Below are 20,775 nucleotides of genomic sequence, written 5' to 3' on the forward strand. Positions count from 1 at the left end.
ACTAACATTTGATTCCATCATTGCTATTGGTATAGTTGAAACTGCATTTATTTTCTTGCTAATTTTAAGTTATTTTACAGATATAACTAAAAATACAATTTGAAAATAAGAAACCTTCATCTGTCTAGTGTCCAAAGTTACGTGTTTAGCTAATGATTTTTAACATTAAAACTGCTAAGTTTAATACAAGCTAAAGTTACATTCTAGAAGGATACTATTATTTGATTGCACCACTTTAAATAATTAATGACAAAGCAAAATATGATAATTAAAAAGTAATAATGATAATTACTCCAGGTTAGGCATTTTAGAACTCACTACTCAAAGAATTAAATTTAAGCATGAGAGAGAAATAAAATTATAAAATGCACAGATCAGTCAAAAAACTAAAATAATAGCACTTTGAAAGAATAAAATTACAGAGAACATATATGCATTACAGGAAGTACCAACAAGTTACAACAACATAACTATGTGTTGGGGAGTGAGAGTGAAAGAGACTGTGTGAGAGCTGGGAGAGTGAGAGAGACTGTGCGCTGCGGCAATCACCAGCCTGATGGAAAGTTCCTTCAGACACAGCAGCAGCCAGCGCCATCCCTTTCTTGGTGATCCCTGTCCTCACACACCCCGCTCTACAGAGATGGAGTACATGGGTGGTGGTGGTGGGGAGGGGGACGGGACGACACCTTGACAACAGCTAACACACCCCGTACAGCAAACGAGAAGCTCCCAGGAGCAGTTGGCCAGGGGCAGCTCCAAGGCAGGGGGCAGAGCCGTGAGGCTGCAGATGCCAGCAGAGCCGCAGGAAGAGGAGTACCCCTCCTCCAGAGGCACCACGTTTATATAAGCTCCCTGGGCTTTTACCTAGTTTGCCCCTACATAAGACCGGCCATGGTGTGGCATTTCCAAGGAACTGCTTCAACATGGACTGGAATGGAGAAGACAGACTTGAAGAGCCAACCCCAAAAAATTGAGACTAATGTGAGATGATGATGATACCCAGCCACTGAGTTCAGTGAAAAGAATGCCATGACCGGTCTTCTCATCTTCAAGGGCTTTAGTGGACATCACTAACTTAAGTTAATCAAGACTATGTTAACCAACTTATATTTTATGCACTTGTGTTAGTCCTGCTTCTTTGAAGAAGTTTCAAGCAGCAGCCTTTCCTGGAGCCTGACAGACACTGCAGAGTAGCCCAGGTCTCACAAGAAGATGGAAATGCTTCACGTAGTTGGTTTTACAAACATTATTAGGACAAAGAAAAGAAAGCCCTTGACAGTCAGCTCAGATTAATCCAAAAGTATCTTCAACTTTTTAAATACAGAAAATAGATTGCATTTATAGGATGTTTCCACCAGAATGCAGACAACATCACTTCAACATTTTCTAGTTTTCCACTGGCTTCATCTTCATGGGTGGATTTGTAAACAATATTTGCACTAGTGTGTGTTGAGAGACTGACCATTTGTATTTATCTGCCTTGAAGATACATTTTAAAGTCACTGCATAAGGAAAGCCAAAGCTTCAGACTCTCATGCCATCAGTAAAGCCAAGTCCCCATGTCCTATGCAGTTAAAGACCTAAATATGCAGTAAGGATGCTGGATTTATGCCATACTACCTACCCCAAACCCGCTTAGTTCTCTGTTTCTCCCCTCTCTACACCCCTAGTCCAGTCCACTACACCTTGTATTATTTATTTTTATATTCAATTCAGTCCATGTTATGCTGCCCCCAAATGTTCAATGTGCTGCAGATTTTTTGTTGACAAAGATAACTGTATTACTGAATTTGCCTGGAAAAAGCTGGAGGATTCAGTAATTCGACAGTGAACAGTTGGCTATGGGAACCGAGACATTTTGGAGCTGTCCCCAGGAAGCAGTTAAGGCTTCTGGGACTTAGGCAAGGCAGTGGCAGTGGTGACTTTCAACTTAGAGAAAGGGATGTTTGATGACTTATTATCTTCTCCAGCAAACATTGACAGCCACTACCTGCCTCACTGCATTGTGTCACAAACACAAATGGCCAGGGTGAGCCAAGGATCTGAGGTGGCACCAAGCTGGCTGGTTCTTGCTCACATGTTCAAGATCTAACAATGCTATATGTGGCAATGACAGAGGTTTTCCACCTTCTTCTAAAGCATGTGGGGGCAGGTCACTTGCCCAGGTTATCTAAGTATCTCTCACTTAATCATGTCCTTACCACTGCAAGGGCCTCTGCCTTTCAGGCACCTCTGTCCTATTCTCTCCCTGTGGCACATCTCGTCTAGTCTCCTGTGAGCTGTAATACTTTGGTCTAATTTCAGTTGCTGGGTTTAATGTGTGGGTGCTGGGGGATGCTGATATACAGACTAGATGATTCAGTGGTCCCTTCTGGCCTTAAGCTCTCTGACTAAATATCTACCACTACATCCGACAACAATGGATAAGCATTAGCTTAGTTCTGCTAAAATGATCTGTAGTGAAACAGTAAATGGTGACATTTAAATTATCATTAGGTTCCTCTGTCAACTGCCCATTGAGATGAATGGGAGCCATTCACTTCTATCATCCCATCCCATTCAACAACACTTCCCACTGCCCACTCTGACTTGAAGTGGATTTGGCCCATTCTCAGTGACATGTTTGGAAAGGTGGGCAATAAGAGGGAATAAGTAATTTTGATATTAAGGGGACAATAAGAGGAATAGATCCAAAATCTGACTCCCTCATGACCTTCCACCTGTTTGCAAGATCCATGTAATTTCTTGAGATGTGATTATTTTTCTCAAACAAGATGATTCAAATGGTGCCTTGGAGAAAAAAAAAAAAAAGTCATAGCTCAACACAGAGCTTGAGTTTCAACAACAAGGCTAGTCTGCATGCAGCATGTCAGAAAAAGCGGACTTCAGTTTTAAGGTTCCAAGCAGTGGTTTGGGGATGGGGGAAGAGAAGAGATTCCCAGCAGTTTTGCGATGAGATAAATCAGAGTCAGGCATTTTTCTAAGTACTAATAAATTTTTCCTTGTGATTAAAAAAATATACATGTTGCATTTCTATAGCATCTTCCATCCAAGCTCCCCATAGTGCTTTAAAAACTATAAATACTGCAATTCCTTCATACAGCATTGAAATGCAGCCAGGTCTTTGGTGAATTGTAAAGTGAGGGGTGGAATTTGGGCTTAAAAACACAGGGGCAAACTTTTAGGATCTTTAGTGTCCATGTGCACACACAGGATCTAAGGCCCAGATCCTCAAAGATATTTAGGTGCCTAACTGCCACTGCTTTCAAAGGGAGGATCTGGTTGTTAGGTGTCAAACCTGCAAACTCTTATGACTAATTATAGTGCATAGTACCGTGAGGAGACCAATTCTTAAAATCAAAGTAGGAGTAAAAGCGTTTTCAGGATTGATCACTTAGGGCTTGAACCTTGCAAGATGCTGGGCACTCTGACTCTGATCCAGCCAAGCACTTAAGCACATACTTAATTTTAATCACATGATTAGTCTATTGGTTTTAAAGGGACTACTTAAGCACTTAAAGCTAAGTACATGTTTAAGTGCTTGGCTAGATTGGGGCAAAGGTGCTCAGCATCTTGCAGACTTGAGTTCTTAGCTTTCAAAGGTGTCATCCAAAAGACCTACACATAGTACATTTCATGGGGAGTTATTTTATTTACCTTGGAAGATTGAAGGGTTGAGTTTGACCTTGCTGGGATCTGAACTTTATGGTTACAGATAGCGTGGAGTATATCTAACAGATATTCACAGGCCTGATTCAGTTTCCCCTGGAAACTGATTCCAGCTGTTTTCATTTGTAGCTGAGCACATCCTATGTCAGTAGGCCATTTCCAAGCTACTAACTGTGGTCAAAGCATGATAATGTCAGCATATATCTGCCTAAGTATGTACATTGCTCATGAGTGTGCACACTTAGCAGCCTGCATCATACTCATCAGGAGTGCTTGTGTGGATGTAAAGTGCAGTGCACCACAGGTAAGTATCCCAGTGTGCCACGTGCCACCATCCAGTGCATTGCCTTTTGGGAAATTTTTGCAATGGGTTGGTGGGACAGAAATGACATACCCAGGGATCTAGGAGCTAAAGATTAAGTTCTCAGCATTCAACTTTCTCCATCCCATAATGCCATCCATATCCCATAATTGTCACACTTTTTAAAATCCCACAAACCCATGCAGCATTCTTCCATCTCCGCTACTTCTGACAGAACCATGGAGCCTGTAGAGCTCTGCGCTATTCTCATGAACGTTGAAAATACAGGATGCATAATTCTCCTGCACTTGCAGACCCGCAGGAAGTACAACAATTGGGGACATGAGGATGTCTTCAAGGACAGTTTGCTGAGTGACATAGCAAAAAACAATTCAAGGTTGTTGGTAGCATTCAGAGCTGCAGACAGTGGAGCACGGCCTTTGGGGCCCTAGAAATGAGCCCTGACAAGTGGGATTGCATTGTAACGCAGGTATTCGATGACAGGCAGTAGCTACATAACCTTTGGATTCCTGGAGGTGATTTTATTGTGTCACTGTAACAGGGCGCTTATGTTGGCCAGAGGCAAATTTAAGCACAGACACATGCACAAATAGGTTGGTGCAAGGTGATTTACATCAATGTAACTTGGTAGTATAGACCAGGCATGGGCAGTCCCTTACTCTGTGATGAGTCCATTGATTTCAATGAAACAAGTCAGAGAGTAACAGACTACTCAGCATGAGATAGGATGGCAGAATCTGTCCTTAAATAAGAACCAAGTACATTCAGCACACACCTTTCTTCAACATGACCCTTTAATACCTGATCTGTACAATTCTATACTTTTTATAACTGGTGTCAGGCCACATACATGCTACAGCATCAGAGAAGGAAGTTAATTTAGACGAACCTGTATCAGCATTCTGTTCCTCTAGCAGACCTCTGGTCCTCCAGGTAGCTCCTGTGTCCTGGTTTCCTACAGAATTATTGTGCTCTTGAACTACTGCAGCCGCCAATAGATTGTCCACATTTACCACTTCAGAGTCAGAGTTTGTGTCCGATATATCATAATGAGCTACAACCGGAGGTCCATCTGAGGAGGAAAGGAAAAGCAATGGACATAAGATGAATGCATGTTGTGAAAGACACTTTTAAAACAAATCTCTAGCTCTAGGATCATCACATCTTCCTAAACATGTCCTCAAGGAACAGTAAGAGTCACATATGTTAACTATTACACTTCAACTGGAGGAAGGAAATCTGACAGAGGCATTTTAAATTTTGCATAAATAGAAAAGATACAGAATAACCATCCATTTAAGCTTGCTCTCTCATATCTTCTAATTACATATTATCCTTTACATTAACCCAGCAAATTCTCCGTATTTAATAATGTTACATTTATAATACTAAAACGGATAAGTTTCAGTTTAAGGAAAGAAATAATCTGAATGACGGGACAAAGTATGGCAAGAGAAAATGTTTATGGAATTGTACCTAATTTAAATTACAACTTACATTTTTAGGTGTTAATTTGGCTAAAACTACCTACTTTTTTTTTTTTTTTTTTTTTTGTAATTGATCCAACTACAATACATTTAACACCAGGCAAGTTTCCTTACATAAAATCCACCTGCCAAGGACACTGGCATTTGTCAAAACTGCAGAGGCTTTTTTCATATACAAGTGCAAAAAGATGTAAAAATAGACAAGTGAATCATACCCTTTCAGGCAGAGTTTTCTCTTAAAAGCAAAGCATAGCAACAAGTATGCTTTCAGCACAGTGTATTCACAGTATGAATCTCACCAAGGGTTTTTGGGAAAGATATAAACTTTCAGGATTTTGGAGCAAGAAGAGTTTTGGGGGGAGGGGTGGTGTTTTTGCTTTGCTTTGTTTTCTTGCATAGCACTGGGCACCATATGCAAAATGCCCATTTTCTTTCCTTGAGGGATGAAAAAAACATGTTGATAGCTTGAGGAGGTACCAGAAGCAGCCCATCCTCAAAATAAAATCAAATTCCATTTAAAAGGTCATTTGGAAGCAGAAGAATTAATAAATATCATTAAGAAAGTCCCCGTTTTCATTCAAAAAAGCCTGTCTCCCTTAATAGCTCTAATTAACTGATCTAGACAGTTTGGAATGCATTGTAAAGGATGAAATCTTCGCTCCATTGAAATCAACCGTAAAACTCCCATTGACTTCAACAGAGCCAGTATTTCCTGCAAAGGAATCATACTTTTGAGTGGCACATGTACAAATATTTGAATATTCTGGACAAAGACTCAGCTGATATCAGCATAGCATAGCTTTTATTTGCAGTAGGAACAGGATACATTGAAAAGGCTACTACTACTTTTGTCGTATAGAATCTTCTAAATTATAAAAACTAAAATACAAATAAAAAAGCAGTTCTCTAAAAGAAACATTTCTTTCAGAAAACTCTGGCTTATTTAGGGGCATAACATGAAAAGTGTTTGGCACTGAAGAAAAAAAGATATAATTAAAGCTTAAATCTTGGGTCACTGCACAGCTGATTCCACCAGAGCTTGTTTTGTTTTTACTTAATCCCTCAGAAAATAATCCAACACAACAATTTTAAAGAATTCTTATTCTGCAGTTAGCAACCCACTTCACTAAAGCATATTATGAAGGAATCTTGCTTAAACTGTGCTGAAGATCAGTTCTGCAACCTGACATGAAAAAATTCACAAACCATTTCAAGTCAGAACGGCCCCCAACATCAGTTTCATAAAACATTGTTACATTACAAATTCAAAACAGACCCAACATAAAAAATAAATGGATAGTTAAATGCCAATGTATAAAAGAGCAAATATGTCACAACATGAAATACTGATGATTATTACTGGGAAAAAAAATCCTGATGACTAGAGGAAAGAACTGTTTTCTTTTAAAAAGGCAAATCCAAAGTACACTTAATGATTAAATTGGTTGTTTTTGAAGGTTTTTTTTGCATGTTTTAGACTAAATTACATGCAGAATTTACAATATAATTGTGAAAACATGCCTTTGCATCATTCAGTCTTATCATCAGAGTTCAGTGTGATATGGTATCAATATATTGTGTGATCTATAAAAAATAAATATTTGAGTGCAGAAGATACGAGGGTCAAGTACAATATTGACTATTTGACCATGTTTTTAGTAAGAATGTTATCTAAAATTTAAGGAGCTGTGTATAATTCCTTCAATGTTTGGTTTCTCTTTATTACTAATCTTTCTAAGAGCAGAAGCCAAATTTAAATTACGTAGGCATGTCTACATGAGTCAAATTATAGTTGGAAAACGGTATCAAAAGTCTCAAGTCAAAATTGTACCACTCCTACATGTATAATCATGCAAAAATGTATAATAAATGTATATACATGCAGAGTGATATTCTCTTCACCTACCCATAGAAATAACGTGTGTGAAAGTCTTCATCAGTAGGAAATACAAGCATAAACTTGTTATCTGTAGCTCCACTCTTGTATCTTCCACACTTCCAAACAGCACACCTTATAACTTAGCTTAAATTTAGTATACAGACAGACAAATATCTTCAATATAATTTACATTACTGTACAGTAATTTTGTCAATTTGACAGCCACCATTAAAGGACCTTTAAAAATCCACATAATCACAAACGGACTATTTACAAACCATCCACAAAAAGAGAGATTTTTGCTTTTCTCAGTCTTGCCTTTCAAAAATCAGATTTGGAAACAAAATCTGCCATGAATATCAGGGTTATCTAAACCTATCATCAGTAAATGACTGATTACGCCAACGTAATGACTGCAAGACTGGAGCAAAACCCTGAGACTATCAGCATGCGTGAAGCTAGAATATAAGCCTTACTGAAAAGCTGTGAAGCCCTTTTAAAAAACAAAACAAAAATAACCAACCCAAGATTTTCTCCTTAAAAAGAAAGGATTAGAGCACTTAGATTTGTACAGCGATAAGTAGCATTTTCCCCCTGGGTAGCCATTTTAAATCCAGCTCATATTGGCACAGACTGAAAGTTGTCAGTGGCCTATGTTAAAAGAGCTGGTGTTTTCAGTCTGATTTCCTTGGACACAGACATGCACATGACCAAAGCCACCATTACAAATGGAATCCTTGATGGCAACCTTGACGAACTCCATGCCCTCATCCATGGCAAGGAACAGGGCAGCATGGGGAAGCTAACAGTGCTACTGTCAGTGCTGTACTTCTTTCAAACGGATAAAAAGAATTCTCTAGGTTAGGGCTGTCAATTTGGCATCTGCCATCACAATCTGGATAAAGAAAAAGTTATGGGCTAGATCCTCCGGTGCGGCTGATGAGCACAAAGGGTAACATTAGTGCACCCTCTGCAAAGGGACAAAAGACCTATGCACTATTTAAATCTCCATTACACTTTATTTTGAGGGCTGAGGCCCAGATCCTCAAAGGGATTTAAGCTCCTAAGTCCCATTGATTTCAGTGACCAAAGAAAAGCTCTGTGAAACTTGAAAGCTTCTCTTTCACCAACAGAAACCGGTCCAATAAAAGATATTACCTCATCAACTTTGTCGCTCTAATATCCTGGGACCAACATAGATGCACCACCACTGCAAATACCCATTTCAATTGAAGTTGGAGCACAAGTACTTTGAAAAACTGGGTCTTACTGCATTGGCCTTGTGTTGATTCTCTGCACAAGGGCAAAGTTCACCCAGACTGGAGATTGAGGGTGCTTATGCAGCTCTTGCACTAGGTTAGGGCAGCCTGATGGATATGACTCTGCTGCAGCCAAAATTGCACCCAAAAACTGGCACAGTATGAGATGTCCTGGCCACGTCCCCTTTCCTTCAACCTGGCTCTCCTTTCTCAGCAGAAATGGGAGTTGCATAAGGGCTACCATAGTGGCTCCACACCACTGGTGGATTCCCCTCGCCTTCTCCTTACAGGCCAGTTACACCAGCTTTAGTGCCAGTTTACACTGGTGCTGCAATGCAAAATTACAATATAGCACCAGAAAAATCAGGACATCAGAATATAAGAATGGCCACACTGGGTCAGACCAAAGGTCCATCCAGCCCAGTATCTTGTCTACCAACAGTGGCCAATGCCAGTTGCCCCAGAGGGAGTGAACCTAACAGGTAATGGTGCCCCCTAGTTCTTATATTATGCGAACAAGTAAATAACTTGTCCTTATTCACTTTCTCCACACCACTCATGATTTTATATACTTCTATCATATCCCCCTAGTATCCTCTTTTCCAAGCTGAAAAGTCCTAGCCTCTTTAATCTCTCCTCATATGGGATCCATTCCAAACCCCTAATCGTTTGAGTTGCCCTTTTCTGAACTTTTTCGAATGCCAGTATATCTTTTTCGAGATGAAGAGACCACATCTGTACGCAGTAGTCAAGATGTGGGTGTACCATGGATTTATATAAGGGAAATAAGATGTCCTGGCCAGGTCCCCTTCCTATTGATTCTAGGAAGGGAATAACAATGAACTTTACTGAAGAAAAATTCTGTTTTCATTACAAATATCCTTATGAAAAGGATGAAAGAAAATTCAACACTCTTTTTCCAGTTTTCTCACAAGAATTAGGCTACTCTTTCAAAGGAGTGGATTGAGTAAATGGAATTCAAAAGGCACAGAGTTATAAAGCAGACTTTGAAACAATCAGAAATGATATTCCACATGAGAGAAACAGGAGGATTTTTAGTCAGCTGACAAAAGCTAAACAATATTTTTTCCTCTTTTGAAAAATCAGACTTATTGAGACTCAATTTAGGAGAAACGCTTAAGAAGTTAAATTGGTGGAAAGCTTAAATCCATGATTAATGCAATAAACATGTGGGAAAAGACAAGTCTGAAAATTAACATAAATCAGCAGCAAAATACAGATGTTGACATTTAATATTAATGCAAAAAAGAGATCAATTTTTTCCTTTCAAAGGCAGAGGCCATCCCTGGCATAAAAACATCAAGAATCTGAGTCTGTTCTCACCTACTCTGATGTAAATCAGAATTGTTTACACAAGCGTCAATGGAATTTCAACCAGTGTAAAATCAGGCTCAGGCCTTAACTGTCAGTTTTTTATATTTTTTAAGTTTGCAATATAGTTAGTTCACTATCTCACTTAAGTTTACTAATCACTTAGTGCTTCTCTTCCTGCTGGTTCCCAAAACACTTTGGGCGATATTCAGCCACCCTTGCTCTCTAAGTCCCGCTGAAATGGTACAGAGCCTGAGCAAGGGTGGCAGAATTAAAATTTCAGTGGTGGGTGATGATTGTTATATATAAAATTCTGCCTCTTTGTGATGAAACCTAACAGCTGTTTATCGACACATATAATACTGTAGGAGTTTATGACTAACTAATGCTGTAAGGAGAATTTAGGCACTACATTTTTATATATAAAACAGGTAAAAGACTCTCTCAAAGTGCTTTTCATCAGAAGATCTCAAATCACTTTACAAAGGATGTAAGTATCATTATCTCCATCTTATAGATTGGAGAACTTAGGCACACAGCTGTGACTTGCCCAAGGTCAACAGGCAACCAAGCTGGGAAAAGAAGGTTTCCCGAGTTCTAGTCGATCGCTCCAATCAGGATGTTGGGATAGTTCTAAACAGTAAATTACTAATGGTTAAAAAAATTAGCTTCCATGTATTTTCTTGAAATAAAAATTAAAAAAAGAGTGACAAAGTAATAGGAGAGGCACTCTGTTAATGGCAAACCAATAAGGATAAAACTTTTTATTCTTGCAATACAGCAATAATTTTGGATCTTATTTATGGATATTCATAATGCTTTGTAGTATTTGAACTGCATAACCTCACAACAGAGGTTTAATTTTTTGTCTCTCTCATGTGAGGAGAATATTAAAAAGTTTAAAAGAAAAATCCCGCAAGAATAAGGTCAGATTCTGCTCTCATTTATATCTAGTATAAATCCAAGGTAACTTTGTTTAGATCCATGGAGTTGCACTAAAAATTTTAAAAACTGGCATTTCATGGATTTATAGTTTTTAAGACCAAAACGTCATTAGAATCATCTAGTCTGACCTCTTGCATAACCCAGGCCAAAGAACACATAACAAAGGTTATGCTTAAGAATATTGCCCTACATGACTTCCAAAATTAATTTTAGGCAATATATACTAATGCCTCTGACTCCATAGAAGGATTTTTTTTTTAAAGAGTTGGATTGGATAGGATAGATACTTTTTTGTTTTAAAAAAAAAAAACACAATACAAGCTTGATATTATTCAAGACATTAGTCAGAACAAGAGTTTCATAACACATGCATGGTTCAGGTGGCACTGAACCAGACTAGCTGAACTCTAAAATGACTCCCAAATGAGAGGGAAAAAAATCTTGCCCATTGTCTATAATTTAACAACAAGAAACATTTTATTGCTATTTATATTTATTCATTCTAGGTTACAGTAGTTACATTTCAAAATTTACAGGGTTAGGCAAAAGATACACACTGTGAATACAATAAAAACAATAGTGAAACTACATTCTCCCTAAAATCATAAAGTGAACAAAAATTACTATTGAAATTAGTGTTTTTCATATTTTTCCTTCATTTAATAAGATACTTAATTTAATTTAAACCACGGCAACAAAATGAGAAGAAAAGTAGAGGAGTATCTGTTATGAGATTGGATGCAAGCTCATTTTAAGATACTATGCCCAGATGTTTAAGCTTTGTAGAGAAACATTCATACTTTCAGGCTATTTGATGGGTAGATGGAAAATATCTTTTTTTTTTGGATAATACACAAGCGATAAAGTCACTTAGTTGTACTCTGAATAAAGGCACATGGAACATGGCTATGTCCTAAAGATTCTAGGAAATGGTGCATATTGTTTTACAGTGCATGTTTATCTTCTGATGGTATGTTCTGTTTCTATTGTTATTACATTGTGAGCTAAACATTACAAAAACAATGTCCAGGCACTCTAGCTGGCCAGTCTAAACTTCCATCTGACCTTTTGAGTCCCTTTCAGCCAAGGAAACTATTTTCCATGTGCCCTCATTTTCCCAAGCTACTACTACATGGGATTAATAGAATTTGTAAAAAACACACAGAAGTGGGTTTGTGACTTCACTTTTTGCTAGGTACTGTCCACCTTTATTAATCAACCTGAATATTTATCTTATACAGTACATATCACACAGCACTCTCATTCTAACGATTTCTTGTAAATGTAGTGTCATGTTGCAGACCTCTGTTATGCTAAATCTAATCAAGCATACAGTTAGGAGCCTGACCTGCAGACCTTATTCATGCAAATACCCCATTAAGGTCAATGGGAGTTTTCTTTGAGTAAGAACTGCAGAATTAGCTCCACCGTAATTAAAAATAGGTTTAAATATTGATTCCATGGAAATCCACCTTTTTCCCCCACTGACTTCCATGAAACCAGGATTTCACTCTGTGTTAAAATGGCCAGTAGAGAGAGACAGTATGTGATACAGGAAAAGACAATATATAGCTTTAACAACAAAATCATTTAAATAAATTTAAGGTTGTAACAACTGCCACAAATAATCCCAGAAAATTTTAGGTTCAGATTGATAATCCATCCTTAGCTTTAGCAGCTCTGAAAAACAACCAAAATATTCCTTTCACAGGCATTAAATATTAGACAAAAAATAGTATTTCTGACAATCATTTTTTACCTACCATTGTTACAAGTCACACTGAGGATCAGTATAAGTGAAAGGTACTGGGCAAAATGTTATTTTTCCTCTATTTTCCCAGGGCTTGTCTACACTTGAAATGCTACAGCATAGCGCTTCAGTATAGACAATACCTACATCGAAGGGAGAGGTTCTCCTGTCACTAAGTAATCCACCTCCACAAGAGGTGGTAGCTAGGCTGATGGAAGAATTCTTCCATCAACCTAGCACAATCCGCAAAGAGACTCAGGTTGGCTTAACTCTCAGGAACATGAATTTTTCACATCCCTGAGCGGTGCATCTAGATCAACCTAATTTTCTAGTAAAATGCAACAAAGAGTCCTGTGACACCTTATAGGCTAACAAATGTATTGGAGAATAAACGTACGTGGGTGAATACCCACTTTGTATTCATTCACATAAGCATATGCTCCAATACATTTGTTAGTCTAAAAGGTGCCTCAGGACTCTCTTGCTTTTTACAGATCAACATGGCTACCCCTCTACTAATTTTCTAGTGTAGACCAGACATCGATTTCTTTACTTTGACTACACAAAAAGTGCTGTCAGATTCACAGTTTCATGCTTTCACCTGCAGAGTCCCAATAGCCAGTCAGTTTCTGGTATTGCACCGGGCCAGAGTCCTTCTGAGAGTTTTGTAGGTTTAGTAACACATTTTCCTATTTATTTTAACAAAAAAATTCACGTTGCTTTGTGACTACACAAACAGGGAAAACTGTCTCTTTTAAAATGACTAGTTTTCAAGCTGATGATGTCTCTAATAAAATATCTATTAATTAAAATACTAGAACTCTTCCAAAGGCATTCAGCTCATGTAAACGTATGTTTAAGAAAGTTTACTGGTACTTTATGAACAAAGAGGCAGATTCAGGCCTTGGATGTATGTATGGACTTCTACTAACTTCAATTAGAGCAATGCAAAAGTATCAGAATTCAATGCATCACATGAAATCATAAGAGCTCTCCCGGCAGTATCATTGGGCATGTCAACTATTTTTTAAATGTGCCTATCACCAGTATATCAAGATGCCTCCTTTGGAGCTCTTGCTGTGTATAAACAGAACAAAGAGGGTAGACCCTTCACCCGTTGAGAGACCTATTGATTTAACTGGGACTCTATATGGAGGTAAGAGTCTGTTCACACATATCAGATCTGCAGGATTGAGGCCAAAGGATGCATGTTAAAAATGCATAGCCATTTAATTGGTTTTGTATTTAAATTTAGTTTTTGTGCATTTACAGCAACCATGGCCACATGTCAGATTTTAGTGCTTAGCCAAATTAACCCTTTGTCAAATGTGACTTCTGAAATCAAATGATACTTTGGAGAGATAAGAATAAAATCTAATAGCATAAAGTTATCAGTGTATTAAAATTAACTTTTTAGCCAGGCGTTTAAAAAAATTGCCCTCAGGTGAAGTCTATGTATGACAAATTTCAGCCCAGAGTAAAATGTTTAGAGCTAAATTAGAGATTGAAGAATATTAGGTTACCTTGCTTTAAAAATACTTTTCCTTCAGTCCTAGGGACAACTGTTATGTTCTATAACTCTGGACTTCACGGTAATGTGTTATGTTACAGTTTATTACACTTTGTTTTGCTGTGTACTATTTTAAAAAAAAATCTAAAATATTTTAAAGTTATAAACTTTTTAAAATAGGACTCTAATGTAAACAATATATAATTTATAAAACATTAAACCAGTGTCAAACTATCATTTGTATGCTAAGTAAAACAAACTCTTTATTTAAATAAAAGACTTGCGTAACCAACTAGTAAAAGACAGGAAATGCATAATTACAGCCAACACATCCTTCTTCACTTACCCCATTTGCAGGGGAGAGAAGTGGCTCCAAGCCTCCATAAGGAACTACAGGAAAACTTGAGCCTGCAATCAACTAAACTCCAAATCCTCTGAGATTTCAAAGGAGTTCTACACATAAACCAATTCCAGTATCTGAATTTTGAATTTCCTGATTCATCAGCTTGACACACATCCTCAGTGCCATTTAAATTAAGTGAGCGTACAAAGATTTAAGTTTCATTTGCAGTTTGTTACAAAAATCATAAATGAAGTAAACGTATTTCAAGTGCACAGAAGCACCAATTCCTAGTTCCTGAATTTCCAGCTGTATGTGTACTTTCATTATTCACATGCATAAGTATTTTAGGCGCCTTTTTCATTCAAGATTTTGCATAAATGAGCATATAAAATTTAAATGGCCAGTTCCTCATCTGGTTTTGAATAGGCACCGCCTTCAGTGGAGCTATGCCAGTTTATACCAATCTGTCCTAACCTATTTATTCTTTCACAGGATTCTGTAAGACTGAGTAATATTTTCTTAAGAAACCAGAATGCTTCAGAATGGAGTAAAGAAACAAAAACCATAGGGCAATCAAAGGCAAGCTACACTCCAATATGCTGTTCCCCCAACATATGCAGAATTCCCATTGGACTCTCCCACAAAAGTGTATTTAAACACAACAGTTAATTAAATTTCATTTTTAAAGGCAAGGCTCATACTCTTAAAATAAAAAAAAGGCCAGACTATTTTATTAGCAAGACGTCAAGGTGGGGGCCAGACCTTATATACTAAAATTTCAGCTCAGAGCACATTTTAATTCCCTGAAAATATTAATTTCAAGTCAAAATCTTTGAAAATAGGAGCTTACAGCAGAAACCATGACAGCCTTAACTGCATCTGTATGCGTATACCACCATGAAATAAAAATACTTCCAGTTTTTCAGAAATACTTTCAAACTGTATAATGCAACCAAAATCCAGAACTCCATTGAGTTAAAACAACATGTCAAGTGCTGGCATAAACAATTCAAATACAAACTCAACACTAATGTCAATGTGAAAAGGTCAGTTTTCCTGTAGCACATCACATCTTTTTAATTCATAATCTAAAGCAGCAAAATAGATACTTTTGTTTAACTGTACAACCAAAATGATTGCATATTTTCCAGGAGCATAAAAACAGACCATTCTTTGACTCAAATATCATTTATACCAAAACGATGCCAGGGGAGATCCCCCCCATCCCCCACAGAAGGAATATAATTCTTGAAACCAGAACACAAGTTAATAGGCCAGATCCTCAGCTTGTATAAAATGACATTGGATTTGAGTTCAAGGAAGCGATACTGACTTATGCCAGTTGAAGATCTGACTCAATATGTTTTGGAGGCAGATAGAGCAACTGAACAAACTAAAACCATTTACACATTCCAGATATTTTAAATATTGTGTAGTTCACATGTGGAAATACTGTTAAATTCTACATCTTTAATCTGAAACATTTTCCTAACAATCAACTGGCTGCCTTTGAACTAAGCTACCCTAAAAAGGGCACCATCTTAAAAAGCATCATCCCATATGCATCAAAATATGTATGTTCCACCACTATTATTTTCTGATTTGTTAACATTCACAGTAATTTACAAGGTAAAAATCAAGTAACATGTTGGTGGTGAAAAGGTTTTTTGAAGCAGAAAGCATATTTTTGTTGTTGCAGGTAGTAACCAAAGCTAGGAATGCTGTTTATTAACACTTAAATTTCAAAGGCGAGTTTCAATTAAAAAAAAATCCCATCCAGCTTGAATGCGAAGATTTTTCTTTCAAGGTTCCTATGACTTACACAAGGCACAGACGTTAGAGAGAAATTTAATTGACTACAACCATTGCAAAGTTATTATCCAGTTACGAGAGAGTTCTAATCAGTCTATAAAAGTCTGTATAACAGATGAACAAATTCTGCTCAACTCTTAAGGCATGTTTTCAAATGCCTAATTGCTCCATTTTTAAAAAAAAAAAAAGTAATGTTTCAGAGCATGCTTAACATACTGAATAAGTGACCCTGTTATACATAAAAGAAACCACTCACTGCTGGAAGCAGCTTCTTTATGCATGGGGAAAATTGTAGAGTTGTCATGCTTTAAATATGCTGCTCATACTAGAATTCTAAAAATGTTTATATTATATATATACAATCTATGAATACTAAAGTTTTTTTTTAAATCAGCAATCAATTTTCCCTGAAAGAGCTTAACTTTTAAACAGATGAGGACAAGTTTGTTAAATTGGCTGGGATAGGAAAAATATTAAAAACTCCATGGTTACTTTTATTTTTAAAAAAAGTTATTAATGTAGGGCTTGATCAAAAGGCTACATAAATTGATTGATTCCCACGGACTTCATCGGGCTTTGTATCAAGCCTATAGAATACACAATGGTATTTTTAACTGGAAGAAAAAGTTTTACTGAAATGATCTAAATAAAAATTCATAAAGCCACCATGGTTTAAAAAACTGAAATGCTAAGAGCCCCAAAAGACCTGTTCCATTCTTTTTACTTAAAAGATATCTAGGTAGAAACTTAATTCCCATAATTAAAAGGTTTGACTTTATTTGCATTAGAAACATCTCACCAATACTAAGGGATAATAAACTATATAAATGTATACTTTTGGTCACAAAGGGGAAATTATTCTCTTATGAAGGCCCAACTGTAAAGGCAACACAAAAACATGTATTCTGGCAATGGTGAGAAGGTTATTTCTATAATATATAGCTTCATCCTAATTTAAACATCAAAATTTCAGGCCTGATTACTCAGAATAACTAATTATCAGTATAACAATTAAAACAAAACCCACACAGTAGAGTTATATTATTTAAACAAAACTAATGCTATGGCATTCCCAATCATAGGTAATCATTTCAACGGCAGTCAGAGAGGTGGCTCAGAAAATGCTCTTGCTTTAAGACCCAGAAGCAAACAGTGCATTAAGTCCACCACAGTGTTTACCAATCTGAATGTCAGACAGTCGGTTTTAAGTTCTTCGCCCAAGACTCAAATCTACCTACAAACTTTGCTTATCTCAGGACTGACACTGCTCTTTTTATTTCAGTATGAAAGACATAGTTTGACCATATACATATACACACACAAGAAATCAATGTTTTATTTGTGTGCATATATCGCACACACACAAAAGTGTATGTGTATACATAATTATATATATATGCAAGCATACATACAAAACTGGTGCTTCCCCTAAATATAAATGTCATATGCAACATGACAACGTCATTAATAGAAGCTCTTGTGAGTAAATTAACTACCAAATGGGACATGAATATTATTGAGCACATTCAGTATGTATAGCTAAGCTTTAGGGCAGGCTTATTTACGACTTCTGCCAAAAGAGGAGGAAGGAAGGTCAATATGTAGACATGTTTAAGCTGCAGAATTTAGGTATAAACGGATATTTAAGTATGTATTAATTGTTATGTAGTCAGGTTCACTAAGATTCTTTACGTCTTTAAATTTAAACTTGTATTTCCCTATATAAACTTTTTGGCATGCAAGAGGAACATATGGATGAATACACTGATTGCTTCTACTATAACAAATATAGCTCTACCATTCCAAGGGTATGTTACAAGGATTCTAATTTACATCTTGCCAAACGCTGGTGACAGGAGGTTTTTGTTTTGAGTTTCGCATGTGTTTGTGTATGTGTGCATTTTTCTTTGTTTTTTAAAAACCACATAAGTTTTCTTTAAATAAAACAAACATTTACAGTATAATGTTAAAAACCCATCACAGAAAAAAAAATACTTGCATGGAGAAAAGCAAATTTTGTTCTTAGCACAATTCAAGGTAATGTCAAGATTTTAAAAACTAAGTTTTTGATTGATTCAAATCATGCTCTGCAATATTCCCATTCTCTGGAAACACAGCTGGAAAATTGTTATTAAAAGTCGCTGGAAACTCTAATGTAGTGTCAACATTTTGATAGCTCACGTAAGAATTAAAGGACTGCTGTGGAAGTACTTGGCTATCAGGCATCTGCATATATGCCCCTGACTGTGTGGTAGGGGGAATTCTTTGGCCAACTAGTTGCATTTTAGGTTCCCTGGGCTCCAGTTGTTGCTTGCTTTCTTCATCTGTATCAAGACGGGTTAGCTTTTCTATCCACATGCGAAATTTCTCCTCTGTCTGCCTCTGCATCTCGGCAAAGCAGTTCATGGCCTCTTCCAGGACATTGCCTATGCAGTTCCTATCCCACACGGTGCCCCTGTCAAGCAATCCTGGAATTTCCCTGGTCGCTCCTCCAGATCCCCCAGCACGACTGTAGCCAGCTTTAAAGACATTGAGGCCATTTGATAAGACAACGTTAAGTAAGAACATTATAGTGTTTATTAAGGCATGCTAACTCAGGAAACAGTATAAAAACTTTTCTAACTGTGGCCAGATGGATACAATATTGGGAGACCAATCTGCAGCCTCCAAATTAACCAGAAGCATTTACTTCAAAGTAAAAACCCACTGGGCACCACAGTTATTACTTCAAGTTTTTGGCTTTAAAAATATTTCATTCTAGATTTTTCTGGTAACTCTGCTTGTAGGTTTTGGAAACCAAATTTAGTCCGATTCCCACAGAAACTTTAGATGCTTTCACTGTTGATTCAAAAATCAAAACATTGTACAATATTTAATGATATAATGCATCCCTCCATTAAACTGCAACACAAAAATATCATAGATTTTAATGGATAAACTTCAATATATACACATTTTACTTAAATAGTTAGCCCCCACTACCACCACCACCAAGGGATGGGTAAACACACACAACTGTATACATAACAGAGATAGAGATTGATACTAAAATTGTAGTGTTTCAAGTAGCAAAACCAAAATTTTAGCCCTGTCAGCCTTTACTTCTAAAACACTGGACACTAAAGGAAGAATAAAATGTCACACACATCCTGATCTTGCATGTAGTATGTAAGAAACACCATGCTGCTATATGGGGGAAGGAGGAGTGAAACAGCTTTTGTTTGTTTCTGATGGCAAGAAAGACTAACCACACCACAGGGGTAACCCATGCAAAGCCCACGCCTGCTCAAATTGATATCAGTGGCAAAACTCCCTTTGATACAAATACGAGCAAGGCCTAACCCTTATTCTCCACAGTATCAGAAAAATGGCATTTTGTTTCTAGGAGACCCTCTTTCCTGGGTCCAGTGAGAAGGAAACTGCTTGCTCTCCCTTCTCAGTGAGGTGCTAAAATGACTGTCATCGGAAGGGTCAGAAACAATCTAAGCAGAGGAGCTCATCTTAGATTATTTTAGGTTCTAAACAAAAAAGGCAGGCAACAGTAACCTATGCTTTGGTGCACAAACTCCTCAAAATGCCACCTCAAAAAGACAGTAACATGAGGATCTGAACCTGTACGAGGAAAAGTCAACAGCGTATATCTGGTACAGTTACGTTGTCCTAATACATAAAGGGTTACTTTCTTTAGATGTTTTCACAACTAGACAAGGATCACATTAAAGTTATTAAAAACAGGTAATTAACCGACAGTTTACATTTAAATTATTAATAAATACATTTAATTGATTTTTTTTCATGCAGCTAAATTTCTGGAAGAGTCTGTTTGGATGTTTACAATTTTTTTTAATAAACCTAATGACTTGCTATAGGATATGGGTGTCCTAGTAAACAAAGTCATTATTGTTTACAAAATCCATAGGCTATCATATCTTATGAACAACAGAAAATGCCATAAAGTCTAGTTTCAAGGTGCTTTCTGCATGATATTAAAACATTTATCTAATAGATCTCTCTGCACGCTAAACTTTATAGCTTTTGAATTTGGCTAGGACACCAAACAGCCTTGGAATCTTTAATGACCATAAAGAGATCAGGATATAAATACTATGCCTCATATGAAACATAGCAGCTCCAGCAGAATAACATCCCTCAGTACTGCATTGGGGCAGTGGTTTCAACACTGACTTAGAGATTAGAGCACCAGCTACTGAAATCACCAACACTGTCTATCTACAATAGATGCCTCTTATTAATAATTCTTTGATAGCCAGCAAAAAGTTGCTGTTACCCATCAGTTGCTGATTAGCAGAAGGCAGCAACCAAGGAAGGAAGTTCTGCTGGGGACCGCAGACTGCATGCCAGGGCTTTCCATAAGGAGCAGGGGTGCTGGGACCCATGGAGATGCACAGTCTCTCTCCCTGAGCTTCCTTCCTAGTGTGGGGTCCCCTGGTATGGCACAACCCGGAG

The 20,775-nt window shown here is 37.3% G+C and overlaps 1 protein-coding gene across 3 annotated transcripts in view; it reads right to left on the reverse strand.

Annotated features, from left to right (window-relative positions):
• C6H18orf25 (chromosome 6 C18orf25 homolog) overlaps positions 1 to 20,775 on the reverse strand; it is a 64,400-nt gene that overhangs the window by 17,591 nt on the left and 26,034 nt on the right. For 2 of the 3 annotated variants that reach the window (XM_030566348.1, XM_030566349.1), the window contains exon 3: positions 4,881 to 5,063. In XM_030566348.1, coding sequence (XP_030422208.1) covers positions 4,881 to 5,063 — 183 coding nt within the window. Of the gene's footprint in view, positions 1 to 4,880; positions 5,064 to 13,120; positions 18,828 to 20,775 lie in introns of those variants that run through there. The other variant, XM_030566350.1, reaches the window with a different exon arrangement.

The sequence above is a fragment of the Gopherus evgoodei genome, chromosome 6, assembly GCF_007399415.2.
Source record: "Gopherus evgoodei ecotype Sinaloan lineage chromosome 6, rGopEvg1_v1.p, whole genome shotgun sequence".
NCBI classification, from domain to species: domain Eukaryota; kingdom Metazoa; phylum Chordata; order Testudines; family Testudinidae; genus Gopherus; species Gopherus evgoodei.